Raw genomic sequence first — 21,083 nt, 5'->3', positions numbered from 1 at the left:
CCGATTTTGGCTCGCCGACAGGTTTTGAGAAATCGCCGACAAATGCCCGAAATCACAGGCAAATCGGTGCTCGTTCACGCGAGTGACAATCACGCAGTGTGAATGAGCAAAGACGCGATCTGAGAGAATCGCCGACAAGTCGCCGACCCCCGTGAGATATTTGGCATGCTAAATATCTGGACCTGTCGGCGATTCACAATCCTGCTGTGTGAATGTGTTCTGACCATAGATTGTAAAAAAAATAGGGTTCTCACTGAAAACTACATCGGCGATGACCGACAGCCAATGAGAGAGGAAGATATAGGGAGGAGGAGGAGGAGTTATAGACCAGAATATCAGTATTTTAATAGATAGGCCTATATTTACAATTATATCAAACAGAAACAAAGCACAAACATTTGCATGACCAGCAGCAACAGTAGGACATTTGCAAAATTATTTATTTACCCCCAACTCTCTTTGCAAAACACAGTCCTTCCCCTCGTCTTCCCAACCATTTCCTGCATAAACTGTTTATTCTATTTTTTTTCTTTCATTTTCGCTACAAATCAGTGCACAGACAATTTGTAGGCTATCATTTTTGATAACAAATTCAGTGTCGCGCGAGAACTCCGGTCTCACGCACGCGTGATCTTCCGTTATTTCCTTATCACTTCTCGCGTTTGTTTGGTTGTGAAACGTAGTTTGCGGACCAGGCAGAAGTTGTCGGCGATTCTTTCTTTTGTAAAGTCATGCAGTGTGAAACCTCCTGTCGCCGATCCATCGTGCAGTGTGAACACAGCAGCAACTGAATGTTACCCCAGATAGTCATGCAGTGTGAAAACAACAGTGACCCGATTATTTTGAAAATCGTGCAGTCTGAACTCGGCATTAGTGTCACCCTCTTATTGTGGCAAGGGGGGCGTGGTCTAGCGAAGTCTGTGACAGGAGAGAGGATCGGGAGACAGGAGCTGCGTAAGTGGGTCAAGTGCAAATGACAGACACCTGTGTCTTGTTTCAGTGATTGGCGTGGAGAGACCGCATATAAGTGACGGGGAAACATCATTCAACAGAGACAGCTGGGAGACCATGAGCGCACGTGAAGCGGCACGTAAAGAATTGTATCCAGTGAGAGAGAGAATCGAGAGTGCGGGAGCTCGAGCCGTGTTGAATGAATTAACCCTTTGTGAACTGAGTTGATGTTGTAGCGCTGTGTGTGCGCCTTTTCTTTGTTCTTTTATATTGTTTTGGAATAAAACCCACAGTCTCCCCCAAGCCGACCCTGTCCTCTTCCTTCCCTTCATACTGAACCGTACTACAGTTATGTTCAGTTTGTGGAATTATGTTGTGTTTCCTTTAGTTCCCATATTTCTTGCTGCAATTTAGATTCTCTGCTCCTCTTACCTTGCCTACACCATGACATATATTGTTTGGCATTTGCAAAAAAAAGAAAGAAGGAAATCTAATGTGGGGGTTGATTTCCGTATAAAAAACAAACTGCCATGCAGTGGAACACAACAAAATACATTTATTATTTTTAAAATGTGTCCTCTAAAGTCTTCATATGTTGTACAGTTTGTTTCTCTGGTAAAACCATCATGTTTTAAAAATGTATAATTGCACTGTAAAGCAAGACAAATAAATTGATAAATAATATGATTTTTGCAGCAGGTTGAGTGGACTGCTTCAGTATTTTTTTAAACATTTTTTCAGTGTGTGGAGTGTCTTGGTGTGTAAGATGGGGAGAAACAGTTGGGGCTGTGATGAGTGAGTTTCTTCACTAGATCCTGTGTGGTGCGTATATTCCCTCCTATATTGTAGTGTCTGTGGATTATTTTGTAGAGAATCCTGAGGTTGCATTAATATTTAATCAAAGGATTCAACAATAAAATCCATGAGGATCTCTCACTTTCTGACTCAGTCTTTCTCCATTTTTCTTTCTCCTTATTTATGCATACAGCCAGATAGTATAGATGCATACTGTATGTGTGTGTGTTGGGGGTAGGCATGCAGTAATTGCACAAGAAAACACACTCACATGCTACTTAGTGGAATTGCTTGTGCCGGGTCAGAGAGCGCATGTCTACTCTAAATGATGAGCAACATCTTTTGACATTCATTATGATCTTTATCTCACTGGAATTTACCTATATTATGTTTATTTTTTATTTATTTTTTATTAATGAGGACCCCACATTATACAGATTTAATTTTAAACCATTTGTGTTTACCCGCTTTGTTTTTGTTTTATTACACATTGATATTATAATAAATTCGAACTGAAACATTGAATAGAAAACCTAACTCAAAATCCTTATTTTCTTGGCATTTTGTATATAAAAATCTGGTATGGGGTTGGTTTCCGTATTTTAAAAATCTGCTATTGGAACAAGACAAAATACATTTTTAATACGTTGCACAGCACTCATAGCAAGCACGACTCAAGCTGCATGAATTCATACAAATTCTAATGATCATGTTGTCCAGCATGATTTTAGAATCTCTGAAAGAGTGTTTTGTGTGGAAGGAAATGAAGCAAGTGATAGAGAAATTGTTTGGAGCCCCTTAATTTTGTATTAATTTTACATCATAACATTTTAATCTTAAAACATTCTGTTTATTCATTTCTGTTTATCACTTATTTTTAAATGTGGCCTCAGGCGTTTGAATCCCACTGTAAAAAAATAAATAAATAATCTGTGTGCTCTCACTGTTCAAGAAACAGTCCCTTGGCCTTCCCAATAGTTCTGCTACTCTCAATCCGTCTGCCGTTTACTATTAACTAAAGAGAAATCAGAGAGTGACATCTTGTGGTCATCTTTGATCAAGTCGCCATAGAGATGGGAGCAAAATTGATAAACACAAATACATGGATAGAGAGCCTTCTCATTATCCTGTTCTCTCTCTCTCTCTCTCTCTCTCTCTCTCTCTCTCTCTCTCTCTCTCTCTCTCTCTCTCTCTCTCTCTCTCTCTCTCTCTCTCTCTCTCTCTCTCTCTCTCTCTCTCTCTCTCTCTCTCCATTTTTACTGCAGTGGAGTGGGTAAATTTCATTCCTTTAGACCCCCTTCTCCCTCCTCGCCTTTCCCTTGAGACCACAACGCACACAAAGAGCCCAGCAACCACTCTTATTAACTGACCTGAAGGGGGAGGGGTGTGTGTGTGTGTGTGTGTGTGTGTGTGTGTGTGTGTGTGTGTGTGTGTGTGAACCTCTGATCCTCTTTACTAGTATACCTACGGTTTGCATTGTGAAGCATTGAACTATCAACCACACATGCACAAAATGAAGCAACAGGCACTGTGTATGTGTGTGTATGTGTGTTTCTCTACACTGGGAGTGTTGATTTTGGGCATGAGAAAAGAGAGACTGAGAGGGAAAAAAGAAAGTAAAGTAAAGGAGGTGAACTTTTGGGGCCCTGCTTCCCCCCTAAAACAAGAGAGTAATAGAATCCATATGGACTCACTCTCTCTCTCTCTCTACATCTGTCCTATCTGTCTCTCTTTCTCTCATTGCATAAGATAATATTATTGAAATTGAGTGGGACATGTAAAGAAAGAGTAATTTATATTAAAAAAACAAAACAAAACAATGTGTATATGTCCAAACAATGGAGAAAGTGAGAGACCGGGAAAATCAGAGAGAGAATATGTGTGTGTCTGTATGTATGTGGGAGAGCAAGTCTCTTGTGTGAGTCATAAAGAAAGCGAGATGGAAAAATACAAGTAGCTAGAAAAGCGCGCGCGCACACACACACACACACACACACACCACTGTAGTTGCAGTTCTGCATTAAAACATGTGCTATGCTGTGCGTGGTTTATTTGCACATTAGCAAACTATTATCTACAATAACCTACAGTAATCACAGACTAGTAGATATTGATGACATGTATTGGGCATTTTATCCGAGCAAACATAATAAAAGCAAACAGCTTGCATTCCATTGAGTTTTGCTCTAATTGGCCAACTTGTCAGACCTGTACAGTAAGGAAAGGACCCTCCAATTACAGAAGCGTCTGTCCTTTCCCTCCACCCCTCCCTCGTTTCCACCCTTCCCTTCGTTGAAGTACTCCTCCCCCTCTCCTTCTCTCCTGCTCTCCTCTCCTCTCACAGCAGAGCGCGCGTGTGATTTGACAGTCGCATCTCTCCTTGTGTCCGCGAGCGCGCGTGTGTGTGTGTGTGTGTATGTTTACGATCGTCGTGCTCCACGTGCGGCGTGTGGATGCGCTCTTCGCGCGCTGTCCGGTAACAGAAACCATGACCGGCGCGCCGCGCGACCCCTTCTACTCCTCTCCGTTCGGTCCGTTTTACCGGAGACACGCGCCCTACCCGGTGCAGCCGGAGTACCGGATGCACGAGCTCAACAAACCGGCCTCCAGTCCCGGCCTGAGGTGAGTGATCACCAAACATAAACAATAGATGAGGACTTTGCATTTAGCAATTTTATATAACGTCTTCATAAAGTAGGCTATAAATCTTACAACCTCGAAACATTCATTTTAGATAAGCTAGATTATAGATCAATAGATTCATCGCGCAATCTAAGGAAACTTTTCTGTCCACTAAGAGGATTTTAAAGGTGAAAAAAAACATTTCCCTTCAAAATTACTTTTGTGATAAAATGATGAAAAGGTGTTCAAATCGGAATTTCTAATTAACCACTTTCCCGCAAAATGACTTAAAAAATCAATTCATGCATTCTATAATGTCATAACATTCTGTTCCAAATACTGCTGTCGTTTCCTAAACGATTTAGAGAACAATTTTCAAAATGTTAATAATTGGATATGATAGAAATAAGAAGTGAACAGTGAAGCACATCTCTGCCAGGATAGCAGTAGCTGAAGATCCGAATTTTATTCAATTTTCATGTTTTTTTTTGTCACGGTTATTTAAATGAATAGATAAATTAATTGACTAGGCTACTATTAATCTCTAAAAACTGAAATAGATTCACATACCAAAGTAAACTTAAAGGTTGCCAAAGCCATGATCAGATCTTTATTATCCACATGTTCCACAACACGCGCATCTTAAAATAGATGACACATAATATAAATAAGTTACATTTTTTAAAAATATTTCAAGGTCTCATAATGGAATACATTTCCTAAAAAATCTATTTATTCCTTTTGCGTCCCACTGTTATGTTACAAACTGAACTTATTCAACGACTTAATACCAAATGCACTATGGATTATGTGGTTTTTTTTTTTTTTTTTTTTTCAGGAACACGAACAGCAAGGTGATGTTCTGTGATGTTTGTGTGGCAGTGTGATTTATTATAGAACTCGCTATAAGACAGAGAACGGACAAACAGTACAATGAGACCAGTATTGCTGTACCATGTGTATGACACACTGTATTTAAAAAAGAACATTATTCTTCTCCTCACTAGGTCCCAATTTAAACAGCAGTGCAAGCTGTGCTGCTTCTCCTGATGCCGTCGGTGTATGTAAAAAAAAAAAAAAAAAATCCATTATAAATTGTACTTTTAGAATATTGCCTCTACTCAGAAAAAGGAATGCGAATAAATGGGGGAAAATAAAATGTATCAGCAGAGGTAAAATGCTGTTCAGCACACCTGGACATAATAATTTGATGCTTAGCGCTAAGAGAGACTGAACTATTGGAATAATGACCTATAGAAACACCCATTTCTCACAGTCTAGTAATTCTCTTTCAGACGTTTGTAACACACAAAGACTGAAGTGCAAGAGCTGTCACAATACAGTTTATTGTGGCTTTATGGGCTGGTATAAACATGTCCAATATAATCAAGTGAATATCAATAGCTGGCCAGTGATAGTTGGCTGGATTTGTGGTGTAAATTGCTGCCCTTAATGGGGTGAGTCAACTTGGGTGTGTGTTTATAATAAACAGTAAGCTTTGAAATGATCATCACTGTGCCAGGCCTAATTATGGTCATTTTGGGTCATTCAGGGGCCAAGTACTTCTGTGCCTCTCCTCTGTCTCACTCAGTGTTAAATGTGTGTTAATGTGTGATCCCACAGGACTGTGATATTCTGTGGTGGGATGCATTCTGCACTGAGTTCTTTGAAGAAGATGCCACGCTGACTCTCTCATTTTGCCTGGAGGAGGGACCCAAGACATACAGTAAGTGTGTGCAGAGCCATAACCGCCATAGACTGGGAACCCCCACCCTGAACACCACTACAATATTCATATCATAAATGGTAAATTTCAATGGTAGGTTCTTTAACTTTTACGTTTACCCTAAATATTGAACATTTGGTTGGGTCGGTGATGCTTGTTTTTTTGTCTCTTTTGTATTTATTAATTTATTACAAAATATATTAAAATGCAGTTCATACATTCAATGACTAATGTTTTTCATTTTTGATTTAAAATTAATTTTGAAGCACGAAATAAATAAAAAAATGACATACAACTGTCCTAATATCATAATAAAGAAAAAAAAAATTGTTCTTTAGCATATTCTTGTATTATTATTTCTTGGGAAAAGATTTGAACAAAACTGCTGACCTGCTTATTAATATTTGTGGTGCAAACTACAAAATCATAAGACCTCTGCAGACCCTCATGATTTTGTGTCAAGGTCAGTAAGTCAGGTATTTTGACATTTTTAGGACATGTAAGATTGCAAAATGTTTAAAAAAAAAAAACCCATTATGCTATTTATACAAAAATACATTTACCCTGTGAAATCTATTTAAAAATGTATATAAAAAAATGATTCAAATGTGTACATGTGTTATTACATTTTAGTTTACATTTTTAAATGTTTTAATTTTAAATTAATTAAATTGAAAACTTTTCTGGAAAATGGTATAAAAGACAAAACCACTATAAATACACTGAACTTGGCACATATGTTGGTTACACTTTATTTTAAGGAGTCCTTGTTACAGTGTAACTTTACATTTAAGTACTGATTAATATTAACTAATTACATGTACTTATTGCAGTGTAGGTTTATGTTTAAGTTTGGTTTAGGGTTAGTTGCATGTAATTATGCATAATTTCTAGTTATTATAGTAACTACATGTAACATATGTGTACACTCTAAAAAATGCTGGGTTGTTTTAACCCGAATTTGGGTCAAATATGGACAAACCCAAATGTTGGGTTAAAAATGTAATTTAAAATTGTAACCCAACTTCAACTTTCACTTTCAACTGTAAATTTTTTAATTACATTTTTAACCCAACATTTGGGTTTCTCCATATTTGACCCAAATTTGGGTTGAAACAACCCAGCATTTAACAAGGACGCTATGTTACCCATACGTTTTAAACTAGCTTTTTAAGGACATTGAGCCAGTCATGTTTTTGTCTGTAAATTTTGTAAACATCAAAATATTATGAAGTCATGGTGTACATACTAATTATTAATAATCAAATAAATGAGAATAAGATCTGTGAGCATATTTGTGTTTGAGCGTATTACTCATAAAACTGTTTATATATATATATTAAAATAATCTACAGGCTGCTACACTTTCTTTTTATCTCTCCTTCACTCTTATCTGCCTGTCTCTCGTTCTCTTTCCATGGTAGAGTTTGAATTTAGATTAATTTCAGCTTGTTCAGATTTAGACAGGGACACAGTTGTGCTGGATTTCACTTATTCTCATTCATTCCTTATTCACTGTGTATGTTGTGAGATTTGATTGACAGGTCTGGGGTGTATAATAAATATGGGCCTGCAGACTTCACACACTTCTACTGCAGTGATTGACAGCTCCAGAGCACTAACTGTTCTGTGCACTCGCACAGCCTGCTGGACTTAATGCCTGCGGCATTCAGTAGCCTGTTTGTTTCTAACTCTTAGGGGACCACACACAGAGACACACACACACATTTATGGTTTCCAGTTCAGGTGTTCGACCAGTGTGCCACCTAACTTCGAGTCTCTTTCATTATATGGGCATAAATAAATAAATGCTTGGGCACGGAGTCCATACCATTCTTTTCCTTCCGTTCTGTAGTCAGCGAATGCAACTGAAATTTCCCTCTCCACATATGTGTCTCTCACTCTCATTCCTTCTTCCCCAGCCATCGGGCGCACCCTGATCCCTCGTTACTTCAGTTCTCTGTTCGAAGGAGGAGTCTATGAGTTGTTTTTTGAGCTGAAACAAACAAAGGAGTCGTTCAACAACTCAACTATTACTGTCGACTCTCATCACTGTACAATGACAACACAACATGGCAAACCTACATTCACTAAGGTACTGCACGCACACGCACAAGTCTGGCTCAGTGAGTCTTTGCTTCCTCATTTTCAGCACTAATGTATTCCTCATTGTGAATTCTGGGCTGGAACTGCACAAAACAAAAAAGGAAAATATAACCCCCACTCTTTCCCTCTCTCCCTCCCCGCTCCTGCTCTTTCTCGGCTTCTTCCTCACTCTCTCTCACCCTCCCTCCCTCGTTCTGTCTCTATCAAAAAAGCTTTTCTTTTTTCCCCTATCCTATAGGTTTATGTTTTAAAATGATATGATCTTAATAGAAAAGTCTGCTAGTTACACTATTTTGAGACCTCTTATATATTACAACAATGTTCATAAAATGCTCTTGCCTCTATAATTTGTATCAGATGACATAAATACTTTGTTCCCAAAAGCTGTCATGTTAATAAGACCAGTGCAACGTGTGATTTCCTGAGTGTCTTATGCAATATTCATATGGTACGCCACTATAGGACGCAGAATCTATCAGTTGTCAATTAGAGAGAGAAGAGTTTTGTCCAACTTTGCTTTTTAGTAAATGAACATTTGTGAATTAAATATTGATTTGGAAGACTGTATGTTGTAGCTAAGTTATACAGATACAGTTACCAAGTGTGTGTGTGTGTGTGTGTGTGTGTGTGTGTGTGTACTGGAGGCATTGATCAGAGCTTGTCTGCTGGGATTACATCCCTCCCGTTGCTATGCCAACCTTGCAGCTACCCTCCGTTCCCCCGGCAACAGAATGTTGGGGTTCAGAGTTCCACACAGAATTCTGCTTGTGCTGAAAATACTGCTTTAATGAGAGAACCGTGTAATTTGATTTACTTTAAATTAATGAAAAACAAAAAGTCATTAGATGTAATTCTCTCGCATGTTTTTCTCCGGTCAAGTCGGTGTTATGATTTTGGAATTCACGCTAATTGTAACAATGACTGGAAGATTATGTCTTTGTGTGGTATCTGTCTTATTACATCCTGAAATTAAAAATAACTAAAAAAGTTATTTGAATGTTAAGCAAACCGAATGGTGTAAGGGGACAGTTGCACAACACAGACCTGATTCTCTTCCTGCTGTTTTTTCACAGGTCTGTACAGAAGGTCGTCTGATTCTTGTGTTCACTTTTGATGACCTCATGAGAATCAAAACATGGCACTTCACTATCACACACTACAGTGAGCTCATTCCCCGCAGTGTCTTGGCTGTTAATGTGAGTTCAATGAACTAATTAATCGTCCTAAATATTTCTTATACAAGATGACTTGGATGACCATCTACATTGGCCAAAATTTGCAGTTTTTAACAGAGCACACTATTCTACTTTATCCTATAATGCGATGTGCTAGACTTGACCTTTGATTTCCATTGCTGCAAATGAAGCAGAAGTAATACCAACAACAATTTTAACAGCTTGATTATTAAAATGAAAAAAAAAACTGAAATGGACTGCCAAGAGTCCAAAAACACATTTTTACACCAGACTTGTTTTCGAGATTATAAAGGGACGGCACTCTGATTGTTTATAAGAATTAAACATGCACATGCACTACAATGTAGCATACTAATATTTAAAATATTTATCGTTTCATAATGAATTCTGTCACATACACTACTGTTCAAAAGTTTGGGGTCGGTAAGATTTTTTTATGTTTTTTGGAAGAAGTCTCTTATGCTCACCAAGGTTACATTTATTTGATCACAGATACATTGAAAGCAGTAATATTTTAAAATATTATTACAATTTATAAAAATTGTTTTCTATTATAATACATTTAAAAATGCAATTTATACCTGTGATGGCAAAGCTGATTTTGTTCCATGCTTGTGACTTTTGATTTGATTAGACATCCAAACTTAAGGAAATATTTACTAAACTAGATTAAAAATGTAAATACATTTTTTTGTTTTCTGCGATAACTGGCCTCCTCTCGGTGATGTAAATGTGAGGTCATTTGGCAGCAAGCAACAATTTAAAATGTTCACATCCTATTTTTTTAAATAAAATGCAGTATACAGTTTTCACGGTAGTAACTCAAACTGCAACTCAAATAGTCAAGTCACCTTTATTTACATAGAGCTTTATACAATACTGATAGTTTCAAATCAGCTTTACAAGAAAATAGTAAACAGTCATTATTCAGTTGAAATCAGTTCAGTGTTGATTCATTTCAGTTCAATATCTGTGTAAAGTACATCAATTATGAAATGAGTTCAATTCAGCTATAAAGCAGCTCTGCAGAAAACCGTGATGTTGTCACGCAGTTAAGTTAAGTTCTTATCCTATAGAGTCAGTGTATTCAAATCAGTAATATTGCTGAATATTAAGTGGAGAAATAGTGGAGAAGCAGTAGCTCAAACAGTAGAGCATGATGCTAGCGACTACAATGTCATGGGTTTGATTCCCAGGGTATATGTTAATAATTCATTTTACATCTTGAGTGCAATGCATGTTGCTTTAGATAAAAGTGTCTTTGCTAAATGTAAAAGTCAAATACTTTTACGTTTTTACTTTTTAATTAGGTGCCCTTCTCTTTGCATTAGTAATTCATGTGGCTCATACTCTCAGTCATTCTTAACATGAGTAAAACACTGTTCTTACTATTTCTGACACTGTATGTTAAATATTATTCTCACAAGTCAGTGTCTCTTTACATGAGCCAAGTACCGCTTGTTTGAGTGCAGTGTTGTTGCGCAAGCTTTTAGCTAAATGTTTAAATGTAAATAACATTTTACATGTATAACATTCACAACACTACATCACTTTCATTCAATAATAATCAAAAATGAATTAGTTGTATTCTAGATAATCCAATTTCCTTTCATGTTATGTTCATCCTGCATTTGTCTAGCATGTTAGCAAACGTTGGCAGGTAGCAGTTTATGGTACAACAAAATGTATTCCAGCCCTTTTTTATCAATCAAGGTGAAAGCATCCAAACCTTTTAGCTAAGCTGTCAGGATGTTGCTATGGAAACATATCCTGTAATGAATTAGAGCTCTATCTGGATGGAGCACAAAATAAGAGAGAAAATAAATGGACTTGTATGTCCATGTGTGCATGTGTGTCTTTATCAGGCACAAGACCCTGGAGCTCTGGAACAACTGTCCAAAAACATCAGTCGAGTGGGACTTACCAACCTCACACTGAACTACCTCAGAGTATGTTACAATCACATATAAACACATTTAAATGCACTCACTCTCTTACGAATGGTCATTAAATTGTGTTAAACAACTGAGTGAAAAGATTATTTTGTTTGTGTGCAGTTGTGTGTGATTCTAGAGCCGATGCAGGAGCTCATGTCTAGGCATAAGACGTATGGACTGAGTCCCAGAGACTGTCTGAAGACCTGCCTCTTTCACCAGTGGCAGAGGATGACAACACCACCAGGTCACACACACACGCACGCACACACGCGTTGGGTTTCCATGTTTTATGGGGACTTTCTATAGAAATAACGATTTTTATACGGTACAAACAGTATATTATATCCCCTAACTCTAAACTTACCAATCATAGAAATCTTTCTGCCTTTTTACATTTTCCAAAAACATCCCTTAGTATGATTTATAAGCTGTTTTCCTCATGGGAACCAAAAAATGTCCCCACAAGGACAAGGATTTCAGATATTGCCATCTTTGTGTGGGACATTTTGTTCCCATATTGTAGGGTTTACCAGGACCACACACACGCACACACATGCACGCACGCACACACACACACACACACGCACACACACGCATCACGGTCTCACCAGTGTTATTTTAGTTATATTATTACTATTACTACTAATTTACTATTACAAAAAAAAATAAAAAATTATTTTATTTTAGTACATCAAGTTACACTAAATGAAAAATGAGAAATGTTGCCTTTTCAGTAACGTTTATTTTATTTCAAGTAACAAAAATTGTTCTTAGGATTTAGTTTTATCTATATCAACCCTGGCTCCAACATTCTTCATTAGTTCTCGTTTCATGGCTCCTCTTAGCTTTCTTTCTCTTTTAAATATAGTCTGTCATGAAAGATTAATACAGTAACACCAGCATTGTTTAGCTACTCTTTCCCCACCAGCGTTTAATTTCTTTTTGTTGTTCTCCTTTTTAAGAGCTACAGAATGTCATTAAATTTACAGTAGTTTGTTTCATACATTGTAAACATATTTCATATTCCTTATTAACATTTCAAAGTACTGAGCACAGGCTGTTAAGGGTTTTGTGATCTGCAGTAATTAATGAAGACTTTGACCTTGCGTTGTTATTTATGTATTATTTTACTGCTCTTTTAGAAAAATAACTACCTCCTGCTGTTCTTTGACAATAATTCCTTCACTTTGCCTGAACAATAATCTTAATGTTATTTTCAGGCAACTCTGTCTCTTTTTATGTTCCTCAATTTTTCTTCTTTAATGTTTTGCATCCTCGTTATTATTTACTGAAATTATATGTTAATGTTTGTTTCTGAATAATGGTATTCATTTCTTTCATTTCAGTTGGACCCTCACCAAACTTCAAGACAGAAATATTTCCCACTAATTCCAAAAAATGTATGTATGTCTGTTATCACCTTAAACATTCTAGTTAGGGTGTGTTCTAAACTAATAACTCTAAATATTAAATATACATTTTTCTGTACATATATATAAAACATTTTATTTTTTACTACTCTTCAAAAATGTCTTATTGATACTGCTAGAATGTTCTACATTAAAAATGGTGCCAACAGAAATTATGTATTATTTACATACTATATTGTGCAAGCACTGGCATTTCCAACCTTTTGCTTATTCCTTCACCACCACTCTTGTCGATTTCATTTGCAGTACTGATTAGTGTTTTAAAGCAGAGATACAGTATGCTGTGTATTCACACTTTACTAACCACTCATTTTTAATCAGGTTCACTCTGTTTTCAGAACTTTTTACAAAATTCATGGAAAGCAATGTTGATTCCATTTGCATTATGCTGCTTTTATGTTTTGATTGACAGCAGAGCCAGCCAAACCAGCAGCAAAGAGAAGGAGGAGGAGGAACTCAGCTGGTAGCGCATCTAATAACAGCACAGGAAACAGCAAGAAGCGCAGCCCAGCCAATAACTTCAGCCTACCCTCACAGGTACATCACATACACACATATGCTAACTCGAAGCCTAGGTTCGGAATGTATATAGCATACTACCATACTACCCTTACAATTGTTGCAGTATATAGTATTTATATTGTGGACAGTATGCTAATTTTCTATATAAATATATAAAATGTTCATATATATTGATGCAATTAATTGTGTGTGTGTGTGTGTGTGTATATATATATATATATATTGGTGTTGTCAAATCCAACAAAAGTTTGTGTTTATATAATTTATATGTGTGTGTGAGTGTGTGTATATATATTAGAATTATATGTGTGCAGGGGCGGACTGGCCATCTGTGTGATCTGGAGTATCACAGAACGGCCGGTACTCCAGGACGGCCGGCGGGCCGGCCCACCACCCGCCACACACGCAGTCATCACCTGTTTTTTCCCCCCACTAATCTGTTTCACACTCCAGTACTGTAGGTGGCAGCAATGCACCTTTAAGTTGAATGCCAGCGCGGAGCATTATCAGCTCGGCCCAAAACAACTGCGATCGCGGCCGAAGCAGCTGTGCGGACTGATCTCGATCACGCGAACATTATTACACAGAGTTGCGCGATCCACTGAGAAGCATTTCAATTCAGTGCAGAATTCTCTATCTCTATTATAAACCCACAGATGGCTGTGATTTAAGCTAGTTAAAAGCCAGATTAAACAGCGCTGATATTCTCAACATCTTGACGCAAAAAAACAGGTGAAACATTGTTCCAAGAACAAACCAGTTAGAAGACATTTCACTCCACAACTTATGAATTAACTGTAACTTAGTAAAACAAATTTTTTGGCAGAAATGTGCCTGTATACATATTAAAAATGCTGTTATATTAATAGTCATGTAGGCCTATAAATGTAGGCTATTAAATGTAATGCAGTAATGTTTTTATTTAGAAGTTATGGCAGTTTATTTATTTATTTTGCATTAAATATTTATACTAAATGTTTATGCTACAATAGGTTTTTAGAGAATAATATATATATATATTACAATTTTTTCAGGAATTGTTGAACCAGAATATCAAGATATTTTATTATTTCGCATATGATGGTGAAAAGTAAAAAAGTTAAAGTTAAAAGTAAAGGTAAAGGTAAGGTAAAAAAACACCACCATGTTATATGTATAATAAATATTCTTGAGTATAGCCCTTCTAGATTATTTTATCCCTTTAGCCCTCGCACACAAAAAGGTTGGAGACCCCTGGTATATATTAACTATATGTTTTATAATTACAAGTTTGTGTAATTAGGGTTTCTGTAGCCAGTGACATTTCATTATTTGTATTTTATTTTCAATTCAGATGTAATGGCATTGTACATTTTGTTGTTTTTTATTTGAAGACTGAGGCTTCATTAATAAACAAAACCCCAATTTTCATCATTGTTTTTGAGATATTACTTGCTGTGAATACCTTGTCTGATATAGGTTACAGTTAGAGGTGGGCGATATATCGTTTAGACGATAATATCCAAATTGTTGTCTGGACGATATGCAAAATTGGGATATCGAATATTTCATAATTTTTACAATCCGACCCCCCCCCCCCCCCCCCCCCCCCCCCCCCAAACATGAAAAGAGCTGAAGGAAGTTAAAGACAAAACAACCTTCTAAACTATTATATGTTGCGATTTTAATACTGTATGGGTTTGTTTGACTCTATTTTATGTGTTTTTACAAAATTACGATCGTTCCTCAATTGCACGAGAGTAAGCTGCTACTAATTTGCTACTAACTAAGTTCTTACCTGTGTGTTATGACGTTTCTAGGTTGAAGCAACAATCCAAAAACGTAAAGAATAAAGCCGATGTACGATTAATAAAATAGCTGATAGAAAAGGCAAAATATGCGGTGTTTGCAGAAAACTGAAGTCTGAAGTAAAAAAGTTTTTAAAAATTGCGTTGTATAATGATGAGTCCAAAAGATGGAATACATTTTCCCAAGAGATCCACCAGCCTCCGAACAGGGCTTCTTTTAACTTCTAGTAAATAGGTAGTCACATTGTTGTTAGTCTAATAGAAGTACTGTTTGCAAATAGGGGTGTAACGGTACGCGTATTCGTATTGAACCGTTCGGTACGAGGCTTTCGGTTCGGTACGCATACAAACCGAACGATTCGTTGGACCATTTTTCCTGCCGACCAAAATCCGCGTTTGCGCGACCACCATGACGTTGCACAACATCAAATGGCAAACGTAATAAAAGCGGAACGAAACTGTGCTATTATTTTGTGCTTCACGGACCGTTTCAGTTCGGACCATGTCAGTGCAGCGCGCGCCGAACAGGGGCGCTGAATCGTGATGAAGCGACACTGTTATACACAGCGCTAAGAGATCCAGAGAAAACATTAGAATTCGCCACTGAAGTAACGTTACTAATAACATCACTGCGAGATCAAGTGAGAAGCATGCACATTTCTCTGTTATTAACGGATCAAACGTGGAAACCAGGAGAAACATTTTGCCATAAATGAACTAGTTATAGGTAAATTTACGTTCACAGATCAGCAACATTCACCATGGATTTAATATAGTAACACTAACTGTAACCATGGAAGTTTGGCAGAAATAGTCAAATGCTTTCAGGTAGGCCTACATCACACATCTTTTTCCAGCACTTCAAAACTCTAATATTATCATATTTAAAAGTTATTTTTAATGTGATGATGACCAAAACATTATTTGTTCATCCTTCAAATATGACCCCCATTTATAAAACTAAAGGTTTCAAGATGTAAAAAAAACCTCACACTTATTTAAAAATATTTTTTCTTTTAATAAATAGGAAAGTTATCTGTTATTTCTTTCTTTTTGCTGTATCGAAAACGTACATCACTGTATCGTATCGAACCGAACCGTGAATTTTGTGAACTGCCTATTTGCAAAGCACAAAGTAAATTTAATACGTACATATATTGTACTGAAAAAGCACTGTTCTTGTATTACAATAAATATTTAGTACAGTAATTTGGTTCATGCTTAAATCAATTGTCTCATATCTTTATGTACTAGTAATCAGTGTTGTGCTAGTTACTAAGAAATAGTAACTAGTTACAGTTACTAGTTACTTCATTCAAAAAGTAACTCAATTACTTTGTTGATTACTTGCACCAAAAAGTAATGCGTTACTGTGAAAAGTAACTTTTTAGTTACTTTTTTAAAGAAAGTTCTTTAATGTTCCCATTAATGCCCTTTTATGCGTTATGGTCTATACAAACACAAAACTGACTTAAACAGAAAGTAATTTTTAAACACTATTTTATTTAAGTCAGACCAGCACAAACTGAATATATCACAAGGATTTCTGAAATAAATAACAAAACAAGCATGTGTAAAGCTAGTGATGTGTTTGCTTTCTCAACATTGATATGTTCATGCAGCTGACAGTAATACGTTTTTACTGCATGAATGAATATTTGAGCAATACAATTGTACCTTGATCATTCTTGTTAGTTCATAGTAGGCTAATTAACTAAGGTAATAACAGATACAATAACAATTTAAACTCAATTTCAAATGTATTAAGTAAATGTTGAAATTAAAAAACTAACAATGAATGATACTTCTACAACATTTATTAACCATATTTAATGCTAAAATTGTAATCTCATTGTAAAGTGTTACCATTTTATATGATTCAAGCTTATAGAAGATGGCCATATTTAAATATCTGCAAAGGCCAGAGCATTAAAATTACATAAATGTAGACCTATATATTACATGTATAGTCTTTCACTTTATTTGCTTAAATTTTAGAACACTTGATTAGGAAACTTGATGTCGCTGCATGAACATATCAATGTAAGCAATCACGTCAGCTTTAAAAATACAACTTCGCCGGCTAATGAATGCATAACAGTGACCAGCTGGATATAAACTAATGCAAATAGATGGTAACAATTGCGACATAAAACATCTGGGTCAGGTCTGCGTGTGTTTTGGTCACATTGCTTTAATCGCTTGAGGTAAGTTAGCCGTTACTAATGTTATTCCTCTCAGACTCGACGGCAAGCTTCTGTTCTTTCTCTGTTGATGCAGCATCTAGACAAAATATTACTTTATAATGATATGGCAATGTGTACTTTAGTGTTCTGTATTCATACCGTTTCGCTGTCTGTGTTTTAAATGCGCATCTGAAGTGCTCAGCGCTCTCCGTGCAGCTTGTAATCTCCGTGCTCGCGCTGCCTCACGTGTTAACGTAAACAACTCAGCCAGTGAGTTTATGTGTCCTCTCGCTCTGTATAATGCTAGCAGTCTCTTCAGTGATCTCGTACTGTGTAACAGCGCACACTTCTCAGCCGCTCCAGCAACTAATTAATTTAAAAAAGTAACGGACAACGCACCATATGGTAACGATAACGGAGTTACTTTATTTAAAAAGTAATGCGTTACAGTATTAGTTACTGTCAAAAGTAACTGCGTTACAGTAACGCGTTACTAGTAACGCGTTACTGCCCAACACTGCTAGTAATTCTATACAATGATAGGTAAAATGGAGCAAGTCAAAAGACCAACTGGACCTTCTTTGCCAGTTTGCACACATTTCTTTGAAGGATTGCAAAAATATCGTCTGAATATCGATATCGAGATATTGGAAAAAAATATCGAGATATTAATTTTTGTCAATATCTCCCACCCCTAGTTACAGTATTGTGGCATAGTATCAGGACATCCTAGTGGCTAGGGGCGAATGGCTGGATGATGGGCCTATTTGGGAGAAACTCCAGGGCTGTTTTTTAGCCCCAGTCCGTCCCTGTATGTGTGTGTGTGTGTGTGTGTGTGTGTGTGTGTGTGTGCATGTCTGTGTATATATACATATACACACATATATATGTATGAATATATGTGTATATACAGTATATACACACACAGAATATATATATATATATACACACACATATTATTTAAACAAACTTTTATGTTAGATGCGCGAGTAATCGATTTCACAGCACTAATATATATATATATATATAGTGCTGTCAAATCGATTAATCGCGCATCTAAAATAAAAGTTTGTTTATATAATATATGTGTAAATATGCATATATATATGTGTGTGTGTGTGTGTGTGTGTGTGTGTGTATATATACACTAACACATATATTATATATTTACAAACTTTTATGTTAGATGAATACTTTGAAATAAACTAATTTCTAATTTTTAAATCCAATACTTGGAGCAACTTTAATTGAATTACACATTAAGAGGTTACGTGACAAATGTAGTGTCTGTTTGAAACATTTATTACTCCTCTCGCTTCACTTACTATTTTTAAAATTCAGCATATAATGAACAGCATCAGTACGTATTAAGCAAGTATTCTATTCTGAACAGTCAAATGCACACTTGCAGAGAAGCAGTGGTCCGCACTGAATGGATCATATAGGAGAGATATACTAAAATGTATATGGATATATATAATATGGATATATATAAAAATATATGGAGTGTCTGGATGTCTGTACGTGTGTGTGTGTGTGTGTGTGTGTGTGTGTGTGTGTGTGTGTGTGTGTGTGTGTGTGTGTGTGTGTGTGTGTGTGTGTGTGTGTGTGTGTGTGTGTGTGTGTGTGTAAAGAAATAACATAAAGAATAAGCCGTATAGAAAGGGAAGGACAGAGAGAGAGCAGCTTAATAATTTAACCCATCTTATTTTTTTTTCTTCCATATTGTAATATGCAATGTATTATTTATTCCAACATTTATATTACAAATCAATACCTGAATTATATTGTTTGTATTGTTTATAAATAAGTTTAACAATCAGTTTCCAGTGTGCTTGTAATTTGTAATGTTAGAGTAATTTTTGGAATATATAGTCATTTGTCTATTCTGATTCATTTGTTTGTAATTGAGACTAATTAGCCGGAAATTGATTTGATGATAATTAGTATTGTCCGTCTCTGGTCCCCAGCCTAAACGTGTCGCCGGGGAAACGAGGGGTGGCGGGTGGCTGGAGGCGGAGCTTAGGTAGGTGAGTGACACATGCAGACAGTTATCACGCAGCATGTGCTGTCTTAACGAGCTACTTAGCAATGCAAATTTGCTTAATTAGCACATATGTTGTTATTTAGGTGTTCTCTATCTGAAAAAAAAAATCTAATTAAAGACCAAAGAGCTAGTGTCTGGAGACGAGATTGTGTGCATATATGTGTGTGTATGTGTATGACTGCGTATTTAAGAAAGCGTGTGTACGCCACATTCTTCGATGTATGTATAAAGTACATATATACATTATCATACACATTTCTTTTCTTTTTTTTGTAGTTGTGCACATTTTTACTGTATGCTTGCATTAGCCCTATTGCAAGAATAACAGCCATAAATGATTCTGCTTCTCTCTCTTTCTACACCCCCGCCATTCTCTCTCTCCCCCTCTCTCTCTCTCGACCCCCTGCGTCTCTGTTTACGTCAACTCTCTCTCTCTCTCTCTCTCTCTCTCGCTGTAGGATGTGATGTTGGTAGGGGAGCCCTCTCTAATGGGAGGGGAGTTGGGTGACGTGGACGAGCGTTTGATCACACGCCTAGAGAATGAACAATTCGACCCTGTCAACGGTCTCCATGATGACGGTCTCCATGACTTCGCCAACTCACCGACACTTGGAAACGGCAGCTCCTGGAATGGCCAGCACCCTAGCAACCAGGACAGTAAGCCTGATACCATGGCAACGCAGCAGTTGGAGTAATGTGATCTGACAGTGGGTAGCTATGGCAACGGTGCTGTCAAGGGATGGGGGTATTTTCAACTGTAAAGGAGACATTGCTGGAGAGAAGGTGTGTGTGTGTGTATGTGTGTGTGTGTGTGTGTGTGTGTGTGTGTGTGTGTGTGTGTGTGTGTGAGTGTGTTTGCATGCTTGCGTTTATGTTACAGTATTCCACACTTGAGACATACAGCTTCAACCATTTAGTTTATGTATTCAAAACAAAAACAAAACACTGCAAGCCTTGTTAATATACAGATATTAATCAATTTCATATCAACATTTTTCAACCCTTTTTTTTAAAGCTCAGTGGATGTGTTGGCTTCATTCTGTACCACAATGGTTTGGTTTCTCTTCAACAACTTGATGAAAAAAGTCCCATTGTGAACGCTATTTTTCAGCCTAAACGCAGATATCTTTATTGCTCTAAAGTTTAATGCATATTGTAAAAAACATTCATATTTGTGCTGTAGTTGTGTATTTTATGTATGGTTTTCAATAATTTGCATTAATAAAATGTGTTTGGTTATAATATCAGATTCTGTGTGTTTGGTTATTGATATTAATGTAAAAAAAAAAGAAAGAAGAGATTTTCATTGTTATAATCCAAAAAGTTACAAAGAAAGTAATCTTAAATAATAGAGAATAGTGATGCTACGAAGTAATCTCTAAATCTATTGCGCCCTCTAGTGGTTAAAGAAATGTGGTACATGTACAGCCGTTAAGTTCACCCAAAAATAATATTCTGTCATTAATTACTCTCACCCTCATGTCGTTACAAAGACTTTTGTTTATTTTCGGAACACACAAATTGAGATATTTTTTTTTATTAAATCAGCTGTTCAGCCATCGACAGGTCATAAAGAGATAGTAAAACTATATGAATTGAGCGGTTTAGTCCACATTTTCTGAAGTGACTCTTTATATGATTAACATATTGAATTTAGGCTTTTATTCACATATAAACATCGATGTGCTGTCTTAATGAGCTACTTAGCAATGCAAATTTGCTTTAACATTTGTGATATTATATTATATTGACAATGACATATGGATTCTGCTCTTGCT

The 21,083-nt window shown here is 36.5% G+C and overlaps 1 protein-coding gene across 1 annotated transcript; it reads left to right on the top strand.

The window, feature by feature from the left end:
• The first annotated feature begins 4,234 nt into the window (after window positions 1–4,234).
• ldb2b (LIM domain binding 2b) lies at window positions 4,235–20,545 on the top strand. Its single transcript, XM_056256951.1, is given in 10 exon segments — window positions 4,235–4,345; window positions 4,348–4,368; window positions 5,992–6,094; window positions 8,017–8,189; window positions 9,274–9,396; window positions 11,262–11,345; window positions 11,454–11,577; window positions 12,680–12,733; window positions 13,176–13,300; window positions 19,764–20,545. Coding segments are annotated over 10 exon segments (1,155 nt in total). The 3' UTR covers window positions 20,001–20,545.
• The last annotated feature ends 538 nt before the right edge of the window (window positions 20,546–21,083 follow it).

This window comes from Rhinichthys klamathensis, unplaced genomic scaffold (assembly GCF_029890125.1).
Source record: "Rhinichthys klamathensis goyatoka isolate OS25496 unplaced genomic scaffold, OSU_Roscu_1.1 h1tg000133l_1, whole genome shotgun sequence".
In the NCBI taxonomy this organism is placed as follows: Eukaryota; Metazoa; Chordata; class Actinopteri; order Cypriniformes; family Leuciscidae; genus Rhinichthys; species Rhinichthys klamathensis.
Note: the sequence above shows the minus strand (reverse complement) of the source record. Positions and strands in the feature narration are given on the sequence as shown.